Source organism: Scyliorhinus canicula, chromosome 21 (assembly GCF_902713615.1).
Source record: "Scyliorhinus canicula chromosome 21, sScyCan1.1, whole genome shotgun sequence".
Taxonomy (NCBI): Eukaryota; Metazoa; Chordata; class Chondrichthyes; order Carcharhiniformes; family Scyliorhinidae; genus Scyliorhinus; species Scyliorhinus canicula.
Genome location: NC_052166.1, coordinates 2,543,000 through 2,563,066, shown reverse-complemented (window position 1 = coordinate 2,563,066; position 20,067 = coordinate 2,543,000). Strand labels below are relative to the sequence as shown.

The following is a 20,067-nucleotide window of genomic DNA, read 5'->3' as shown; positions in this document are numbered from 1 at the left end:
TAGTTCCTTGTCAAATTACTCCTTCCAAAGTTAGGGTTAAATTCCACCTTCCTGCCCATTTGACCATGCCATCTATATCTTCCCGTAACCCAAGACACTCAACCTGACTGTTAACCACCCGCCCAATCTTTCTGTCACAGCACAGTTACTGATCCGACCCCACCCATAGTCAGCTATGCCATTTGTATAAGTGACAATAGGGGATCGAGCAGGGACCCTGGAGGGACGTGAACACAGAAGAGAACAACAATTCACAGGCATATTGACAAAGAGAAGGCGATGGGGACGCATGTGGACAGCTCGCTCAACAGGCAAGCACAGGTGCCATGGAAACAATGGCCTCCTTCTGTTTTGTGCCACCCAGCGGTAATTCGTTGTTGAGGCTGCAGCTGGTGACCAAAGGATCCCAAAGGCCAGGCCAAAGATGAGGCAAGGCCTTGTGAGTGTGGGTGGTTGAGCAAGGTTTGACCTGTGGAGAGGCCAGCTCTGCAGTTCCTCCTCCTGGTGGCTAGAGGGCGGTAGCGAAATGCTGGAGGACTCAGGTCGCGCGCTGTTCTCTTTTCCCCGGCGGTACTGCGCAGGCTCCGGAACCCGGCGGTACCGCGCAGGCTCCGGAAGCCGGCGGTACCGCGCATGCTCACTCTGCCCGCCCGTTCCCTCCCGCCGACCGGCTGTCATGGCGGCGCTGAAGGAGGAGGCCCGACTGCTGTTTACCGAGGGTGTACGGAGCGCCCTAGAGGCCTGGGCGGCTTTGCAGGTAAGAAAAAAAAATGGAGGATAAGCGAGCGGAAGGGCGGCCGGAGATAAAAACGACCGGGCGTAGTTGTGCCCATGCTGTGGTTTGGGGGGGCGGGGAAAATCAGCGGCGAAACAAGATGGCGGCGCCATCAGCCCAGAACCGATGGACCGGAAGTGACGCCAACACAGCTAGAGTATCCGGACGTGACGTCACAGAGTGGTGATTACTGGCGGGAAGTTGGAATCTTGTCCCCTGGGTGAACCTGGTAGACGCCCCCACCCCTCACTCCCCTTCCCTGGGTGAACCTGGGAGACCCCCCCCCCCGCGCTCCTCTCCCCTTCCTTGGGAGAGCCACCCACTCCCCTCCCTGGGAGACACCCCCCCCCACTCCTCTCCCCTGGGAGAACCCACTCACCCCCCACTCCTCTCCCCTGGGAGAATCCCCGCCACTCTTTTCCCCTGGGAGAACGATCCACTCCTCTCCCCTGGGAGACCCCCACTCACTCGCCCCCCCCACTCACTCGCCCCCCCCACTCCCTCGCCCCCCCCACTCACTCGCCCCCCCCACTCACTCGCCCCCCCCACTCACTCGCCCCCCCCACTCACTCGCCCCCCCACTCACTCGCCCCCCCCCACTCACTCGCCCCCCCCACTCACTCGCCCCCCCCACTCACTCGCCCCCCCCACTCACTCGCCCCCCCCCCACTCACTCGCCCCCCCCCCACTCACTCGCCCCCCCCACTCACTCGCCCCCCCCACTCACTCGCCCCCCCCACTCACTCGCCCCCCCCCCACTCACCTCGCCCCCCCCACTCACTCGCCCCCCCCACTCACTCGCCCCCCCCCACTCACTCGCCCCCCCCACTCCTCGCCCCCCCACTCACTCGCCCCCCCCACTCACCTATCGCCCCCCCCCACTCACTCGCCCCCCCCACTCACTCGCCCCCCCCCACTCACTCGCCCCCCCCACTCACTATCGCCCCCACCACTCACTCGCCCCCCCCCCCTCACTCGCCCCCCCCCACTCACCTCGCCCCCCCCCACTCACATCGCCCCCCCCCACTGCACCTCCCCCCCCCCACTCACTCGCCCCCCCCCCTCACCTCCGCCCCCCTCACCTCCGCCCCCCTCACCTCCGCCCCCCCCTCACTCTCCCCCCCCCCCTCACTCGCCCCCCCCCTCACTCACCCCCCCCTCACTCGCCCCCCCCCCCTCACTCGCCCCCCCCCCTCACTCGCCCCCCCCTCACTCGCCCCCCCCCCCTCACTCTCGCCCCCCCCCCACTCTCCCCCCCCACTCGCCCCCCTCGCCCCCCCCTCACTCCGCCCCCCCCCCTCACTCCCCCCCCCCCTCCTCCCCCCCCCCTCACTCCCCCCCCCTCACTCACACCCCCCCCTCACTCACCCCCCCCCCTCACTCACCCCCCCCTCACTCACCCCCCCCCCCTCACTCCCCCCCCCCCCCTCACTCCCCCCCCACTCACTCACCCCCCCCACTCACTCACCCCCCCCCCCCACTCACCCCCCCCCACTCACTCACCCCCCCCCACTCACTCACCCCCCCCCACTCACACCCCCCCCCCCCCACTCACTCACCCCCCCCCCCACTCACTCACCCCCCCCCACTCACTCACCCCCCCCCACTCACTCACCCCCCCCCCCACTCACTCACCCCCCCCCCACTCACTCACCCCCCCCACTCACTCACCCCCCCCACTCACTCACCCCCCCCCCACTCACTCACCCCCCCCCCACTCACTCACCCCCCCCCCCCACTCACTCACCCCCCCCCACTCACTCACCCCCCCCACTCACTCACCTGCGCTGGGAGACGCCAGCCCCAACGTAGAGAGGGTAGATCAGTGGTGGGCAAACTTTCCCGTGCAAGGGCCACATTCAGAAATTCACAATTTTAAAGGGCCGCATAGTATATTAAGTAAAATAATTAATATTTTAAATAGCCAAAATAAAAGGTCTTTAAAGAAAAAAAAGCACATTTATTTGAAAAACAAAGTAACTCAGTAAGTAACTGAACAATGTCAATGAGAATGACATCTCCTGAAGAAGGAGCCGTGCTCCGAAAGCTCGTGTTTGAAACAAACCTGTTGGACTTTAACCTGGTGTTGTAAGACTTCTTACAATGAGAATGATGCATCTGACTGCAGTCATTTACCAGTTTGTTGAAATCAGGTGTCAAGTTGCTTGTGCTGATCCTTAACACTGACAGAAGCACAGCCCGGCCGAGTCAACGATAAAAACGCGCGTAGTGGGGTGGATGAGTGGGGCTGCCTTATTGGTCGGTTTAGTTGGGTGTGCGACCAATAGGAGTCCAGGTTACAAACAATAATAAGGCTTATCCTGAATAATATTAATTATTCAATAAGCGCATTTACTTCAGCGGCTTTTCCCCGGCGGCTTTTCAAAAATGCCGGTTATGATTCCGGGCACCTCATTGGCGGGCCGCATAAAAACCTTTGTCGGGCCGCATGCGGCCCGCGGGCCTTAGTTTGCCCACCCCTGGGGTAGATCATAAGAAACCTTTCCTCACATAAGGAGACCAAAACTGTACACTAAGTGTTGTCTCACCGAGGCCCGAGACTGGCGTGCGAGGGCACCCAGGTCTTGTTGCGCACTCCTCTCTCTTAATTACTGATCCTTTGGTAATTAAACCTTGTGATCAGGTGGATATGGTGCAACAAAGTGTCTCACAGCAATGCAGCAATCCCTCATTCAGCAAATGTCCCAGTTAGAAACATAGAGAAAATAGGAGGAGGCCCTTTGAGCCCGCTCTGCCATTCATTATGATCATGGCTGATCATCCAACACAATGGCCTAGTCCCGTTTTCCCCCCTATCCTTTGATTCCCCATCACCCCAAGTGCAATATCTAACTTTCTTGAAACCATACAATATAGAACATATAGTGCAGAAGGAGGCTATTTAGCCCATAGGGTCTGTACTGACCCACTTAAGCCCTATCCCCCGTAACCCGATAACCCCCTCCTAACTTTTTGCTCACACACTTTAGTGTGGCCAATCCACCTAACTGCACGTATTTGGACTGTGGGAGGAATCCGGAGCACCTGGAGGAAACCCACGCAAACACAGGGAGAACGCGCAGACTCCGCACAGATAGTGACCCAGCGAGGAATCGAACCTGGGACCCTGGCACTGTGAAGCCACAGTGCTATTCACTTGTGCTACTGGGCTGCCCTAATGTTTCGGACTCGACAATTTCTATGGTAACAAATTCCACAGGCCGACCCCTCTCTGGGTGAAGAAAGTTCTCCTAATTTCTGTCCTAAATGATCTACCCTGTATCCTCAGACTGCCTTCTGCTTCTGGACACAACCACCATGAGCAACATCCTTCCTCCATCTACCCTGTGCAGTCCTGTTAGAATTTTATAGGTTTCTATGAGATCCCACCTCATTCCTCTGAACTCAGGCAATCCTATATACAATCCTAACTGACTCAATCTCTCCTTGTACGTCAGTCCTGCCTTCCAAGGAATCAGCCTGGTAAACCTTTGCCGCACTCCCTCTATAGCAAGAACATCCTTCCTCAGATAAGGAGACCAAAACTGCTCACAATATTCCAGGTGTAGCCTCACCAAGGCCGTGTATAATTGCAGCAAGACATCCCTCCTCCTGTACTCAAATCCTCTCGCTATGAAGGCCAACATACCTTCAAGAAGGCCGCCTTTACCGGCTGCTGTACCTGCATGTTTACCTTCAGTGACTGGTGCACAAGGACACCCAGGTCTTTTTGTACATTCCCATCTCCTAATATGTGGCAATTCAGATAATAGTCTGCCGCCTTGTTTTTGCAACCAAAGTGTGTGTGGGGTGGGGGGTTTCTCCATGCCTCACAGTAGGAAGTGTACCTCTGTGTTGGAGGCAAGATTGGGCCGGCTTGTGGCTCCCCTCCGGTTCAATGCCTTCACATAGAGGTTGAGCACAGGTGATGTAACTTGTTGTTTTTGTCTCTGAATTGCAGGTGGCTGTGGAGAATGGATTTGGTGGAGCTCACAGCCAGCAGAAGGCAGACTGGATGGTTAACGCTGTGGCACAGTATTTCTACGACAATGGTGAGTCAGGTCACCACATCAGAGAGTAAAATCCCTGGTCTCCCATTGCAAAACTACAAAATAGCTCGTTATTATTCACGCATTTACAATCTTGCCTCCGCACAGAATTCTTGTCCACAATTCGGTCACAAGTGTGATGGAATAATCTCCACTTGCTTGGGTTAGTGCTGCTCCAACAACTTGAATGGCTTGATACCATCCAGGACAAAGCAGCCCGTGCTTTGAGGGCAACACGGCGACACAGTGGTTAGCACTGCTGCTTCACAGCGCCAGAGACCCGGGTTCGATTCAGGCTTGGGTGACTGTGTGGCGTTTACACATTCTTTTAAAAAAATAAATTTACAGTACCCAATTCTATTCTTTTCGAATTAAGGAGCAATTTCGCATGGCCAATCCATCTACCCTGCACATCTTTGAGTTGTAGAGGTGAGACCCCTGCAGGCTCGGGGAGAATGTGCACCCGGAACAGGAGGAGGCGCATTCAGCCCCTCCCGAGCATGTTGAACAGGAACAGGAGGCCCATTCACACACTCTCGAGCCTGTTTAACAGGAACAGGAGACCCATTCAGCCCCTCCTGAGCCTCTTACACAGGAACAGGAGGATGTCCATTCAGCCCCTCTCAAGCCTGTTACACAGGAACAGGAGGAGGCCCATTCAGCCCCTCTGAGCCTGTTACACAGGAACAGGATGATACCCATTCAGATCCTCTCGAGCCTGTTACCCTGGAACAGGAGGAGACCCATTCAGCTCCTCGTGTCTGTTACACAGGAACAGGAGGAGGCCTATTCAGCCCCTCTCGAGTCAGTTCCACAGAAAAAGTCCAGTGGGAAACTGTTTCTCTTGATCGGTTCTCCTGCACATCTCGTCAACTTTGATCAAATCACTCCTAAACATTCTAAATTCCAAGGGATACAACAATAATTTGTGTTTCACCTCCTTTTCATCATTTTTTTTTTTTTAAATTTAGATTACCCAATTATTTTTTCCAATTAAGGGGCAATTTAGCGTGGCCAATCCACCTACTCTGCATATTTTTTAGGGTTGTGGGGGCGAAACCCACGCAGACACGGGGAGAATGTGCAAACTCCACACGGACAGTGACCCAGGGCCGGGATCGAACCTGGGACCTTGGCACCGTGAGGCGGTTGTGCTAACCACTAGGCCACCGTGCTGCCCTCCTTTTCATCATTTAAAGTCAAAGCATCATTCTGGTAAAGTTCTTTGTAAAGATTATTTGGAGGGAGGGCAGTCTAGATTTACCCGAATGATTCCTGGACTCCATGGGACACAATGTGACCACCTCAAATGATCAAACATGACACTGGAATTATTCCTTTAACCTCAAGGGATGTGAGGCTTCGTTGACTCAGGCCCAGCATTTATTGTCCATCCCTAATTGCCCCTTGAAAAGGTGGTGGGTCAACTGCCTTCTTGAGCCGCTGCAGTTCCGTGTGGTGTAGGTACACCCACAGTGCTGTTAGGGAGGCTGTTATGGTTTTGACCCATTTATTAATAATAATCTTTATTGTCACAAGTAGGTTTACATTAACACTGCAATGAAGTTACTGTGAAAAGCCCCGAGTCGCCTCACTCCAACGCTTGTTCGGGCAAACTGAGGGAGAATTCAGAATATCCAATTCACCTAACACGTCTTTCGGGATTTGTGGGAGGAAACCGGAGCACCCGGAGGAAACCCACGCAGACACGGGGAGAACGTGCAGACTCCGCACAGACAGTGACCCAAGCCGGGAATCGAACCTGGGACCCTGGCGCTATGAGGCAACAGTGCTAACCACTGTGCTGGCACACCGCCCCAGTGGCAGTAAAGGAACGCCCGGTTCAGGATTGTGACTGGGAGGGGGAAACTTGCAGGTGGTGGGGCTCCCAGGTATCTGCTGCTCTTGTCCTTCTAGATGGTAGAAGTCACGGTTTTGGAAGGTGCTGCGTCAGGAACCTTTGTGAGTTGCTGCAGTGCATCTTGTAAATGGTACACAAGGCTGCCATTATGCGTCGGTGGTGGAGGGAGTGAATGTTTGCGGATGGGGTGTCAATCAAGCTTTGCTCTGGATGATATTGAGCTTCTTGAGTGTTGTTGGAGCTGCACACATCCAGGCAAGTGGAGAGTATTTCTGACTTGTGCCTTGTAGATGGTGGACAGGCTTTGGGGGGGTCTGGAGGTGAGTTACTCTCCGCAGGATTCCCAACCTCTGACCTGCTCAGGTAGCCACAGTATTTATATGGCTGGGTCCAGTTCAGTTTCTGATCAATGGTAACCCCCAGGATATTGATTGTGGGGGATTCAGTGATGGTAATGCCATTGAATGTGAAGGGGAGATGGTTAGATCCTCTCTTGTTGGAGATGGTCATTGCCTGGCCCTTGTGTCACAAATGTTACTTGCCATTTATCAGCCCAAATCTGAATGTTGCTTCAGTTACTTAACCCTCTTTTTTTCCACATGTATTCCTGACACTGCAGTTGACTTGGAAAGTGAGGAGATAGAGGAGCTCCTGGCTGATATGGTATACAATGAATTCGACACTGTTATAGAAGATGGCAGCTTACCTGAGGTAAGAGTTCCATAGCCGCACACTGCTCACAGCCCCTGCTCACTGACCCCCATTGGCACAGTGTCCAGTGAACCCCCATTTTTGGAATTCTCCCACTCAAGTCAAAATTACTCGGTGGCTTCTTTCACTGTGTAGTCCCTGCACCCCTCCCTGACTCTGTAACCTCCTCCGGCCCCAATAACCCTCCCTATCACTGTAACATCCTCCAGCCTCTACCCTCCCTATCTCTGTAACCTCCTCCAGCCCCTACAATTCTCCCTATCACTGTAACATCCTCCAGCCTCTACCCTCGCTATCTCTGTAACCTCCTCCAGCCCCTACAACCCTCCCTATCACTGTAACATCCTCCAGCCTTGACCCTCCCAAGCTCTGTAACCTCCTCCGGCCCCAACAACCCTCCCTATCACTGTGTAACATCCTCCAGCCTCGACCCTATCTCTGTAACCTCCTCCGGCCCCTACAACCCTCCCTATCACTGTAACATCCTCCAGCCTCTCCCCTCCCTATCTCTGTAACCTCCTCCAGGCCCTACACCCCTCCCTATCTCTAACCTCCTCCGGCCCCTACAACCCTCCCTGTCTCTGTAACCTCCTCCGGCCCCTACAACCCTCCCTATCTCTGTAACCTCCTCCAGCCTACACCCCTCCCTATCTCTGTAACCTCCAGCCTCTACAACCCTCCCTATCTCTAACCTCCTCCAGCCCCTACAACCCTCCCTATCACTAACCACCTCCAGCCCCTACAACCCTCCCTATCTCTGTAACCTCCTTCAGCCCCAACAACCCTCCCTATCTCTAACCTCCTCCAGCCCCTACAACCCTCCCTATCACTAACCTCCTCCAGCCCCTACAACCCTCCCTATCACTAAACTCCTCCAGCCCCTACAACCCTCCCTATCACTAACCTCCTCCAGCCCCTACAACCCTCCCTATCTCTAACCTCCTCCAGCCCCTACAACCCTCCCTATCTCTAACCTCCTCCAGCCCCTACAACCCTCCCTATCACTAACCTCCTCCAGCCCCTACAACCCTCCCTATCTCTGTAACCTCCTCCAGCCCCTACAACCCTCCCTATCTCTGTAACCTCCAGCCCCTACACCCCCTCCCTATCTCTGTAACCCCCTCCAGCCCCCACAACCCTCCCTATCTCGGTAACCTCCTGCAGCCCCTACACCCCTCCATATCTCTGTAACCTCCTCCAGCCCCTACAACCCTCCCTATCTCTGTAACCACCTCCAGCCCCTACACCCCTCCCTATCTCTGTAACCTCCTCCAGCCCTTACACCCCTCCCTATCTCTGTAACCTCATCCAGCCCCTACACCCCTCCCTATCTCTGTAACCACCTCCAGCCCCTACACCCTCCCTATCTCTGTAACCTCCTCCAGCCCCTACACCCCTCCATATCTCTGTAACCTCCTCCAGCCCCTACAACCCTCCCTATCTCTGTAACCTCCTCCAGCCCCTACAACCCTCCCTATCTCTGTAACCTCCTCCAGCCCCTACACCCCTCCCTATCTCTGTAACCTCCTCCAGCCCCTACACCCCTCCCTATCTCTGTAACCTCCTCCAGCCCCTACAACCCTCCCTATCTCTGTAACCTCCTCCAGCCCCTACACCCCTCCCTATCTCTGTAACCTCCTCCAGCCCCTACACCCCTCCCTATCTCTGTAACCTCCTCCAGCCCCTACAACCCTCCCTATCTCTGTAACCACCTCCAGCCCTTACACCCCTCCATATTTCTATCGCAGCCTCTCCGCCAGGAATGAGTGATCTCTGAAAGTTTCTAAAGCAATTTTATAATGAGACCAAAACTGTGCCTAGTATTCCTGATGTGACGTGACTAAATCTGTGTCCCTCTGACTATTGACCATCTCCCCATTGGAAACAGATACAGAGAAGCTGACTAAATGCCTGGACTAAATCTCCCCTCAACCTTCCCTGCTCTGAGCCAAATGATCCCAGCTCCTGCCCTCCCCCCGGTGATGTTTCTAGGCAGTTTGGACACCCGGCCAGCTGGTTTCCCTAACCCTTTCCCTGTGTGCGCGCCTCTCTTCCCTCAGGTGGCGCTGCAGATCCGGACCTTTTTTGGCCTGTGCCAGAGGGGCCAGGAAGCAGAGGTCAGGGGTCGCATCGGAGAGCTGGCGCAGAGGAAGGGCAACGTGAAGGTGAACGCAGTGGAAGGGGAGAGCCCGGGAGTCGCGGACGATAGCAGCGAGGAGGACGATGATGAAACAGAAGTAAGTGTCAGGAAGTGGTTATTTAAATCAAGAAACTCTTTTAATTGGTGCCCGTTTCAGGTGGGCGGTCAAAATGTCATGTCCGGGGGGTTTGGGGGGGAGGATATGGTGGCAGCGAGAACAGCTGCCCACGGTGGGTTGGTGTGGATACTCTGCCAGGCATGTTACACAGGGTCCGGCCCCAACCCCATCTCACCTGGGGGTGGGCTTGAGCCTCCAGGCAGGGCAGGGTGGGGCCCAGGTGCCACCTATCAGCCACAGCTTGAGGGCGAGAAGTGCTTAAACCGCTTTGGGTTCATGAACTGCCAAATGGAGGGAGGGCAGGAGGGGTGGTGCTAAAGTGGCAGTGCTGGTCTCTGCCCAAAGAACTGGGCGCCTTGCCGCTTCTGAAATATTTTAAAAGCCAATCCCACCGGGCTTGCTGCCTCGGTGACCAACTCTCCTGACCCCCTGACAATCATAGAACAGTACAGCACAGAACAGGCCCTTCGGCCCTCGATGTTGTGCCGAGCAATGATCACCCTACTCAAACCCACGTATCCACCCTATACCCATAACCCAACAACAACCCCCCCCCCCCCCACACCTTAATTTTAGGACGCTACGGGCAATTTAGCATGGGCAATCCACCTAACCCGCACATCTTTGGACTGTGGGAGGAATCCGGAGCACCCGGAGGAAACCCACGCACACACTGGGAGGACGTGCAGACTCCGCACAGACAGTGACCCAAGCCGGAATCGAACCTGGGACCCTGGAGCTGTGAAGCATTTATGCTAACCACCATGCTACCGTGCTGATTCTTTTGCTGCCAGTCTGGTCTCAATAAAATTTGAGACGGATTTGCAGGTATCAGTTATTGTTTATTTTAACCAGCTAGCTGGGTGACTCACTCTATTGGGGCATCAGGCCACAACCATGTCTCCTGAACCTTCAGCAGCCAGAGTGCAGACAAAGGGACAAAACATCTGATTTCATATACATTCAAGTTGCATCAAGTTTCACATGCATACGACCCAATAAGGCAACGGTGCAAATGCAAAGCTCCCATAGGTTTTCCCCACATTCCTTAACCTGGCCTGTGGCCCCTTTTCCCAGTATCCCTGGCAACAAAGAAATGGTCCTAGTGGCTGCCCATCCCCCTCTTCCTGCCTTGAATCCCAGTTGATGTTTAAAAGGCCACTGACCTAACTCCTTATTCTACTGCAGTAAAATTTTACTCCTAACTTGGCCTAACATTATGCCTTTCTGTTCATTTCCTCATTCCCTCCTTTATTGGTCCAATCCCTAGCTGTGCTCAGGATTCCCCTCTGGCAGAATTCTGCGGAGACTGCCCGCACGCAGAGGGACAGGGGACTGTGGTAGGGACTAGAGTCCCGATAGCGATTTGGCGGGGAAACGGAGGTGACAAAATATTAGTCGCGATGCCATTAAAGAACATAGAATTTACAGTGGAGAAGGAGGCCATTTGGCCCATCGAGTCTGCACCGGCTCTTGGAAAGAGCACCCTACCCACAGTTAACACCTCCACCCTATCCCCATAACCCAGTAACACTGGACACTGAGGGCAATTTATCATGGCCAATCCACCTAGCCTGCACATCTTTGGACCGTGGGAGGAAACCGGAGCACCCGGAGGAAACCCACGCACACAAGGGGAGGATGTACAGACTCCACACAGGCAGTGACCCCAAGCCGGAATTGAACCTGGGACCCTGGAGCTGTGAAGCGATTGTGCTATCCACAATGCTACCGTGCTGCCCCGGAAGGAGTACCCTTGATCCGTAGACAGGTTAGCATCACAATCAGTATATCGGTTGAGCAGGAATCCCCCAGTAGCCCAGTTTATCCAGCTTTGGAACGCCCATTCGGGCCTCCTAGCAATGCGGAAAGCCCTAGTCCCTACAGTGATATGAGAGACATTCGCCCAGCCACAAAGCTGAAGGCCTGCCTTCAGCGGGACACAAGTGGCATTGTAACAGACGCATTGACCTGATGTCAGGGTTATGCGACACTTACGATCAGTACAAGTGGAGAACAGACTTGTAATATAACAGACATGTTATATTCATTTCCATCTCTGCCAGCAAACAGCCGTACCCCTCACTGCTGAAACAATTCTCGTACGACCGGGAATCTCTATTGGGAGTGAAGTGGCTAGGTATATACACCTTCCACCGTTGAAGCTTATCATACTGTGAATGGGAGTTATCCCGAGGAAGGGGAAGGCAAATAGCTGGTGGGACCGAACCCGGATCGTAAGGAAGAGTAACTTGCTCGTGCGGTGGCTCGGAACGCTGACAGTGAACCACCGTTTTGGGGAGTTCCTCAAAGCGGTGAGACGGAAAATAACCTAGACACCGATGCGGGGTTCGGGTAGCAGACCACCTGTCCCTGACCATACATGCGGTGGTAGATTTGGTAGAAGAGATTCAAGCTGCTCAGGTTTCCCCCATTCTGGGTCCTAAGTGAAGTAAGTATACCTCCTGATAACCTGCGTTCTCGTCGTGCCTCCCTTACTCGTTCCGTCCTCTTGCTATTCCTCCTCTCTCCCCTATAACCTTTTCCTACCCCCTCCACACCATCTGATTTTACCTTTATGGCACCAGTTTTATCACATCCAAAATCAAATGTACATTTACTCCAAAAACAAGGCAATGTCCATGCAATGTTCCCTTCCCATCGCTGGGACCGATATAATTGTTTCATGAGCCCTTCATTGTCCTTTAACTTGATAACCTTCCATGAGTCGATACTATGCCCTCGTACATGGGGGCAGCGGAGAACGTCACCTCTGCATAAGTGAAATGTCCTTGTAGCTTGGTCGGGATTATAGGTATAGATGGCGTTCCAAGTGAGGCAAAGCTGAGGACAGCACAGGCGGCCCGTATCCAATCCGTCAGGCTCCAGACCTGTAAAACAGCGCTGGGGACACGAGGCAGGTTAGTGACCGACCATTTTGCAGTGGTGGAGGTAGACCCAGCACTCTGCCCCTCCACTTTAACTGCAACGGGGGTGGTAAGGAGAACTTGGAAGGGCTCCTTTCACTGTGGCTCCAACCCTTTCCGAGTCCAGTTCTTAACCATGACATAACTACCAGGCTGCACTGATGTTTCATTTTTCAAGCGATCTATAATGGGGACGGTGACAGGTGAGCCGCTCGAAACTGGCTATGGAGTTCCTTGAGGGCTTTAGTGAGGTCTAGAACATAGTTAGTCCTTTAGAACATAGAACAGTACAGCACAGAACAGGCCCTTCGGCCCTCGATGTTGTGCCGAGCAATGATCACCCTACTCAAACCCACGTATCCACCCTATACCCGTAACCCAACAACCCCCCCCCCCCCCCCCCCCCCCCCCCCCCCCCCCCCCCCCCCGCCCGCCCCGAACCTTACTTTTTAGGACACCACGGTCAATTTAGCATGGCCAATCCACCTAACCCGCACATCTTTGGACTGTGGGAGGAAACCGGAGCACCCGGAGGAAACCCACGCACACACGGGGAGGGCGTGCAGACTCCGCACAGACAGTGACCCAGCCGGGAATCGAACCTGGGACCCTGGAGCTGTGAAGCATTTATGCTAACCACCATTCTACCGTGCTGCCCCTAAACCTGACTTTCTTCAGTCATATGGTGAAACTGGACCAGTCTGGGAACATGCAGGTTCCAGGGTTCTAATGGGCCTGCCATAAACGATCTCGGCAGGAAAGAGCTGGGCCAATCCCGCAGGTGTGACCCGCAGCTGGAAGAGGGCAACGGGGAGCAACTTAAACCACGTTAACCCCCTGTCCACTTGTAATTTGGCCAAGTTGGTTTTGAGGGTCTGATTGTGTCACTCAACCAAGCCGGCCGTCAGTGGCCAGTACACACAGTGGAACTGCTGGCGTATGCTCAACTGGGAGCAGAACTCCTCCTTAATCTGTCCAATAAACGGGGCCCGTTATCAGAACTTAACTGAGCTGGTATTCCGTACATAAACACCTCATTGCATTTTTACAGCCTCTGGCTCTCCGTCCAGCTTCCTTCTGGTGTTCATGGTCACCAGTAATGGGATGTCATCTTGGGGAGTAATGATGGGCCAAGTCTATCGGCGTCATCCGAACCATAGCCAGCTTACAACACATATAAACACAATGATTATACAGTATACAATTATAATAACAAGTATTATCAATCCATGCATCAGGTAAAACCCCATGACCGAGCTATGAGAGCTAACTCTGAGCTGAATCATGCTGTAGGGTTTATATCCCTCTTATAGTTGTACTGACTAGCAACTATCCCTCATTCTTGCCATTCGTATGTACATGTCATGATTTGTAAACTCTGCACGGAAATCAATAGTAAATGCATCCATCTCGCAGACCATTGTCGATAGACCCTTTGTGTTGTGCTTTCCTCAAGTCCAGTCACCGTGAACCATAGCTGTCGCCGCTCAGGAAGGTAACACAATAGCTATGTCCGTGTGTTCCATTACCTCCAAGGCATCTGACTACCCTGGGGTAGCAGCACCGTAAAAGCTTCCTCATGTCCCTTAGAAACAGCACACAACTCAGTCCATCAGCGACCAAAAGGTCTTTCATCCCTCATTGGGTTTTTTTTAATGTAGGAAGTGTTTTCCGTTTCTCATTGGAATGGTAAATTATGATATCATGTATTAGCCACTGATTATCTTGCTTTATTAATTGCAGGAGCTTCAACTGATCCTGTTTCTATTCCTGACTTCCTAACACTAACGTCGAACATTGTACTGAACCATGTAATCTGCCAGCCCTGGCTTACTTGAGACAATAACTCAGTTTTCTTCAAACCCCTTTTGTCCGTTATCATTTTCCTTACAGCATGAAGTGTATACTTGCCATTATTTGTTTTTTTTTCAATAACACTACTCGCACATTTAATGCAGTTAACTTTTTGGGGTTGCAACCCAATTGAATCCATACATAACAGTCCCTAACAACTTACAGGACATTTCGTCTGTCATAACTGTTGTACTCTCCAATGCTATATTGGTTGCTGCATTGGTTAGAAATTTCCCCTTGTGGCAGCAAGCTGCTAAGATTCTTAAACTATTGCCATTGAAAATACGGGCGTTCCTCGTCAGTCGCTGCTGTCTGCCGAGACCCTTAATAACGCCACCGCGTAATACGCCCCACCTGGAGACCACAGAGCACCCATCAGCTATCGTCCAGTTAGAGATGTCTGACCGGAGGTTTCACTATTCAGTAATAATTTGATATTTTGATTTGTTGCTAACCCATAAGGTTTTTCTTCCGGGCTCTATCATTTAATTCCCTCAAATATGTAGCCAATTGTATCATTAGTTTTTCTCCCATACTGCCTGAAACATTCTTCTCCGAAGTGTTGTTCAGGTTCGTCATCTGTATTATTGTTGCTTCATCTGAAACCCAAATGAACAGGTCAAAGGCGGAGAGGGCCCTATTTCTTGATTTGTATCTTCCTATCCTTGCTTGGATATTCCAGAAGTACCCTCTCCAGGACTTCCGGATTTCCATTGCCACCATTACTCTTTTTCTAACTCAGTGATTCAATCAGGTCGAAACTTTCCCTGCTGCATTTCGGATATTGCTACTGCATCTACTTCAATGTTTTTAATTCTGATTGTGACAGGATTTTTTGAAAGCTAAGTTCTGAACATGATATTTTCACTGTATCACCTGTCCTATCGATGCCGCTAACAGGTTTCAATTCACTGACACCCACACCCAAACATTCCTTTTTCCCTTGTCCGAGCGGTTGGGGGATATGATCTACCCTGTGGCACGGCATCATTGCAGTGATAGAGTCGCTAAGCACTGTTAGGCTAATTGTACATCCCCAGGTCATCACAAACTTCAATCACCAGTATTGCTTTGAGCCGAAGCATTTCCCCATTTCTGTCGTTCTAAATGCAATATCAAATCGTCTGACTACACTGTATATGTCATCCTCCTAGGTTTCATATGATTACTCCTTGACCAAACCACTGGGCTACAGGACGTGCCACACCTTTGACACGATGTTTCATTATGTTCACCATGAATCATTTTAAAATGGGGACCAGTTCTCTAATGCAACTTCCCCAGTGTTTCTATCAGCTGTGATTAAAAAGTACAAATTTCTTTTGCTGTTCCGAGGAAAAAGAGGGCCTGCACACGCTCATGACCATTCTTCCATCGGTGTCTCAAATACCCGAAAGTTCTCATGATTTGCTGAACCCCGTTTCGTGAAACAGACGCTGTGATTCTAGTAACTTTCTCTCTCATCCCAACACTGGCCTCCCTGCCTGCCTTTGACACTGAATACCCTAAATAGTCAACTTCGCTCCTGCCAATCTGGCATTTCTTTAAACCTATTTTAAATCCTAGTTTACTAAGTGTTTTGATAATTTTGGTCACACTTTCCACATGTGTCCCCCCCGATCATCATCTCTAATTAACACATCATCAATATATACTAAAGCCAAACCATGTTTAATCAGCTCCCTTACTATTGCCTGAAAGTGGTTCGGGGAATTAACATATCCTTGTGGCAATTTACAGTATACGTAATGTTTAGTGCCAAAGGTATTACTAGTAGTGCTTTCCTTATCTCCTCTAGTTATCAATTGGTGTTTATATCTTAATTTTTTCTTTTTTTTTGCATCTATTTTTATTAATCTTTCCCTGCCATCAGATTCTCATTTCCTGATACTGCAAGTAATACTCCTAATCTAAGCTCCGGTCCCATATCTTTATCCCTTAAAGCTCCATCTGCAATGTAGTCCAAAACACAAATCCATAGTCTTTGCTGTATGAATATCCCCGATCAGTAAATTTAATGTGTAGTGAGTTTCCAGAGAAAATACTGAAATCGCTACAAATTTGGAACACACCGAACAAAATTTTTAATTGTAGGTACATCATGGCTGCCTCTAACAAAGGAGCACATGGCACACACCGAATGCCTAGTCTTCACATTTCAATTTAGATTCCTTTGTTCTCTTATTTCTAAAATATTTTTTTTTTTTAGCAGCCAAGACTATGCCGAGTTGAAACTAATCATTTACAAATCCCAATTTATACATTTTGATTTTGCTTTTTGTTTACTTCCCGAGAATTATGTTCTAATTAACTCCCACAATGTTAATCGTTATTACTGGTTTTCTAAAGAACTTTCAAACACTTACCCCGTTTTAAATCTCACTTTAATGGCCGAGTATACCTCCTAATTGATGTGCAACTTTGTTTTGCAAAACACAACATTTTAAAAACTAGGAATACCAGAGGATGTTCACAGATTTTTATTAAACGGACTCATTCATTCGTTGGAGATCTCCATTCAAACAAAAGGAATTCAAATCATTATACTTTCATTCATCTCAGCCAACCGAACAATAAAAGTTTGAATTTTCAAAGAAACCAGAATAGAATTTTACCAAATCATGAGAGCTCCACTTTCCGATACAGTTCTAAACTTCCCAAGTCTCTGGTTCCCCCTAGTGGCCATTCATCTCCCAATTCCTTGTTTCACTCAAAAAACATATCTCCCAACAATAAATTTTAACTTAGCCAATTCTAATTGTACGGAATTGAATTGTCTCCAGAACATTCCATCAGCGGTCTTAACTGAATTGTCTCTGTGACATTCCATCAACCCGTTAAAGACCTTAACCGAATTAGTGTAATTTAATATAACCAATTTTAATTTTCAACTCACATGCAACTGACTTACTAGGCAACAGTCACCAGCTGAATTGTTACTCCGTATTCACTCAATTATGTTCAACCCCTCAGCCGTACCTGTATCGACTGAAATGAATTCTTCTAATCCGCCGGACTGACCTTTGATTTCGTCGAGACGATCTTGCCGATCGAGACGATCAAATGCGAGTGATTAGATTGTAATCAGAATACGAGAGAGAGGAAAATCGACGTGGTAATTTTCCAGCTACTCACATCGTGGGCCCATTTCCTCTTTCCCCGTCCGAGATCAGTCCAATTCCGATTTCGCAGATGAGAGGTGATCGTCTGGAGAAATCCCGGATTTCGGCACCAAATGACAATCCTGATTCTTTTGCTGCCAGTCTGATCTCAATAAAATTTGAGACGGATTTGCAGGTATCAGTTATTGTTTATTTTAACCAGCTAGCTGGGTGACTCACTCTATTGGGACATCAGGACACAACCATGTCTCCTGAACCTTCAGCAGCCAGAGTGCAGACAAAGGGACAAAACATCTAATTTCATATACATTCAAGTTGCATCAAGTTTCACATACATACAACCAAATAAGGCAACGGTGCAAATGCAAAGCTCCCATAGGTTTTCCCCACATTCCTTAACCTGGCCTAAGGCCCCTTTTCCCAGTATCCCTGGCAACAAAGAAATGGTCCTAGTGGCTGCCCATCCCCCTCTTCCTTCCTTGAATCCCAGTTGATGTTTAAAAGTCCACTAACCTAACTCCTTATTCTACTGCAGTAAAATTTTACTTCTAACTTGGCCTAACTACCCATTGTGCCTTTCTGTTCATTTCCTCACCCCCACCGCTTTCCTCTTTGTCAACAGGCGATGGACTGCGGCCCCCACGGTTCCAACAGCGAGCCCAGCCCACTGCAGCAACCAGGCCCCAGCACAACGGCGGAGGAGCCGCCACCACAGGACGGCTGGACGGTCGTGCGGCGCAAGAGGAAGTAGCGACTTCAGAGACTGAGTGACTGACTGTTTACGGCCCCCTCCCCAACCCTGCATCGCTGGTACAGGAACTGCCACTTCCCAGCAACCCCTCCCTCAGAGGGGAAAATTGGACAGATGAGGCCTGGATATCGCAAACGGAGGAGGCGGGGAAGGCACATGCCGGTATTGTGGTAGAAAGTGTCGGCAGTGTCTGGCCTCCCATATAGGAAAAGCTCGGATCTGTCCCCTCTTCCAAATACAGGCACTCCTGCTACACACGTCAACCTGTGCTTTCCTCAGTTAGCTGTCCTGCCAGAGGGTTACACTGTGAAACACACAGTGTTGTTACTGTGGAAGAATTTAGTTTGAATCCAACCTGTCCCATTAATGGATAAAGTCTAATTGTCGCAAGTAATCCCAGTCCATGGTCAGTCAGAGCGCAATTGGTGCATGTTTGGTGGGTGGTGTTGCTGGTTTGCCCCATGAACTGAAATGAAAATGAAAATCGCTTATTGTCACCAGTAGGCTTCAATGAAGTTACTGTGAAAAGCCCCTAGTCGCCACATTCCCGCGCCTGTCCGGGGAGGCTGGTACGGGAGGCGAACCATGCTGCTGGCCTGCTTGGTCTGCTTTAAAAGCCAGCGATTTAGCCGAGTGAGCTAAACCAGCCCGTGGGTGGCGTTTGTGTCTCCCTATCCCCGGTTTTGTGGGTTCAAATCTCACTCCAGAGATACGAGACCATTCGGCCCTTCGCATCCAACATTTTTTAAATTTAGAGGACCCAATTAATTTTTTCCCAATTAAGGCGCAATTTAGCGTGGCCAATCCACCTAGCCTGCACATCTTTGGGTTGTGGGGGCAAAACCCACGCAAACACGGGCAGAATGTGCAAACTCCACAGTGACCCAGAGCCGGGATCGAACCTGGGACCTCAGCGCCGTGAGGCAGCAGTGCTAACCACTGCACTGCCCCAGCTTTCTTTTTGCTGGAGCAACCCGCAATGGTAACCTTATATTTAAAAAAAAACATGTCAACAGTTGCCTGTAACGGTGCATTTGTGGATTCCAACCAGGTGGTGGAGCGAGTCTTCTCCCAAATCCTGAAAGTGATGCAAAAACCAGGTGGTGCCTGCGGCAGCAGGTGGCGATTAAACACCGGACAATTGACGCTGAATGGCCAATACATCTACGTGTGTTGAATAATGGATTGGGAATGAAAAGACATTTCACTGCCCTGGACAAAAAAGTATCTGTGTCTACCCCTGCTGGCTCTGGAGCAGACCCAGTGTTGCTCTTAAGGTTCCCTGGGACAGCACCATAGTCAAAGATGAGCTATACATGTGCCCCCCCCCCCCCCCCGTTCTCCTTCCCACACATGCCTCCCCCACCCAGCCCCTCTCCCCCTCCCCCACCCCCCCCAACCACTCAGTCCCCCTCGCATGTGTGCCCCCGCCTGGTCTCCCTCGCACGCGCACACCCCCTTGGCCCCTGTCACATATGCATGACACCCTCACACAAGATCCCCCCCAGATCATCTCGCCCCCCCCCCCCCACCCACTCAGTCCCTCGCATGCGTGCCCCTCCTGGTCCCTCGCGCACGCTCACCCCCCCTTTGACCCCTGTCACATATGCGCGACACTCTCACACACGATCCCCCCCAGCCCCACTCGCGTGTGCCCCCTCCCCCAGCCCCACTTGCGTGCGCCCCCCCCCTTCCCCCAGCTGGCCCCTCTCTAATGGAGAGGGTCTTTCACTCCCGGGGTCGGAGGAAGAGAGCACTT

At 51.5% G+C, this 20,067-nt stretch overlaps 1 protein-coding gene across 1 annotated transcript; it reads left to right on the top strand.

The window, feature by feature from the left end:
* The first annotated feature begins 605 nt into the window (after positions 1-605).
* Positions 606-19,112, top strand: tsr2 (TSR2 ribosome maturation factor). The gene is made up of 5 exons (XM_038782233.1): positions 606-757; positions 4,737-4,827; positions 7,305-7,396; positions 9,457-9,633; positions 18,180-19,112. Exons 1-5 carry the CDS (start codon positions 677-679, stop codon positions 18,306-18,308), a joined length of 570 nt encoding a protein of 189 aa, XP_038638161.1. The 5' UTR covers positions 606-676; the 3' UTR covers positions 18,309-19,112.
* The last annotated feature ends 955 nt before the right edge of the window (positions 19,113-20,067 follow it).

Bases quoted from the DNA above. Each gene is read 5' to 3' on its own strand.
- tsr2 (XM_038782233.1), top strand. From the start codon at position 677: ATGGCGGCGCTGAAGGAGGAGGCCCGACTGCTGTTTACCGAGGGTGTA. The intron at 758-4,736 runs GTAAGAAAAAAA...TCTGAATTGCAG, and splicing joins AGGCCTGGGCGGCTTTGCAG to GTGGCTGTGGAGAATGGATT. The intron at 9,634-18,179 runs GTAAGTGTCAGG...CTTTGTCAACAG, and splicing joins AGGACGATGATGAAACAGAA to GCGATGGACTGCGGCCCCCA.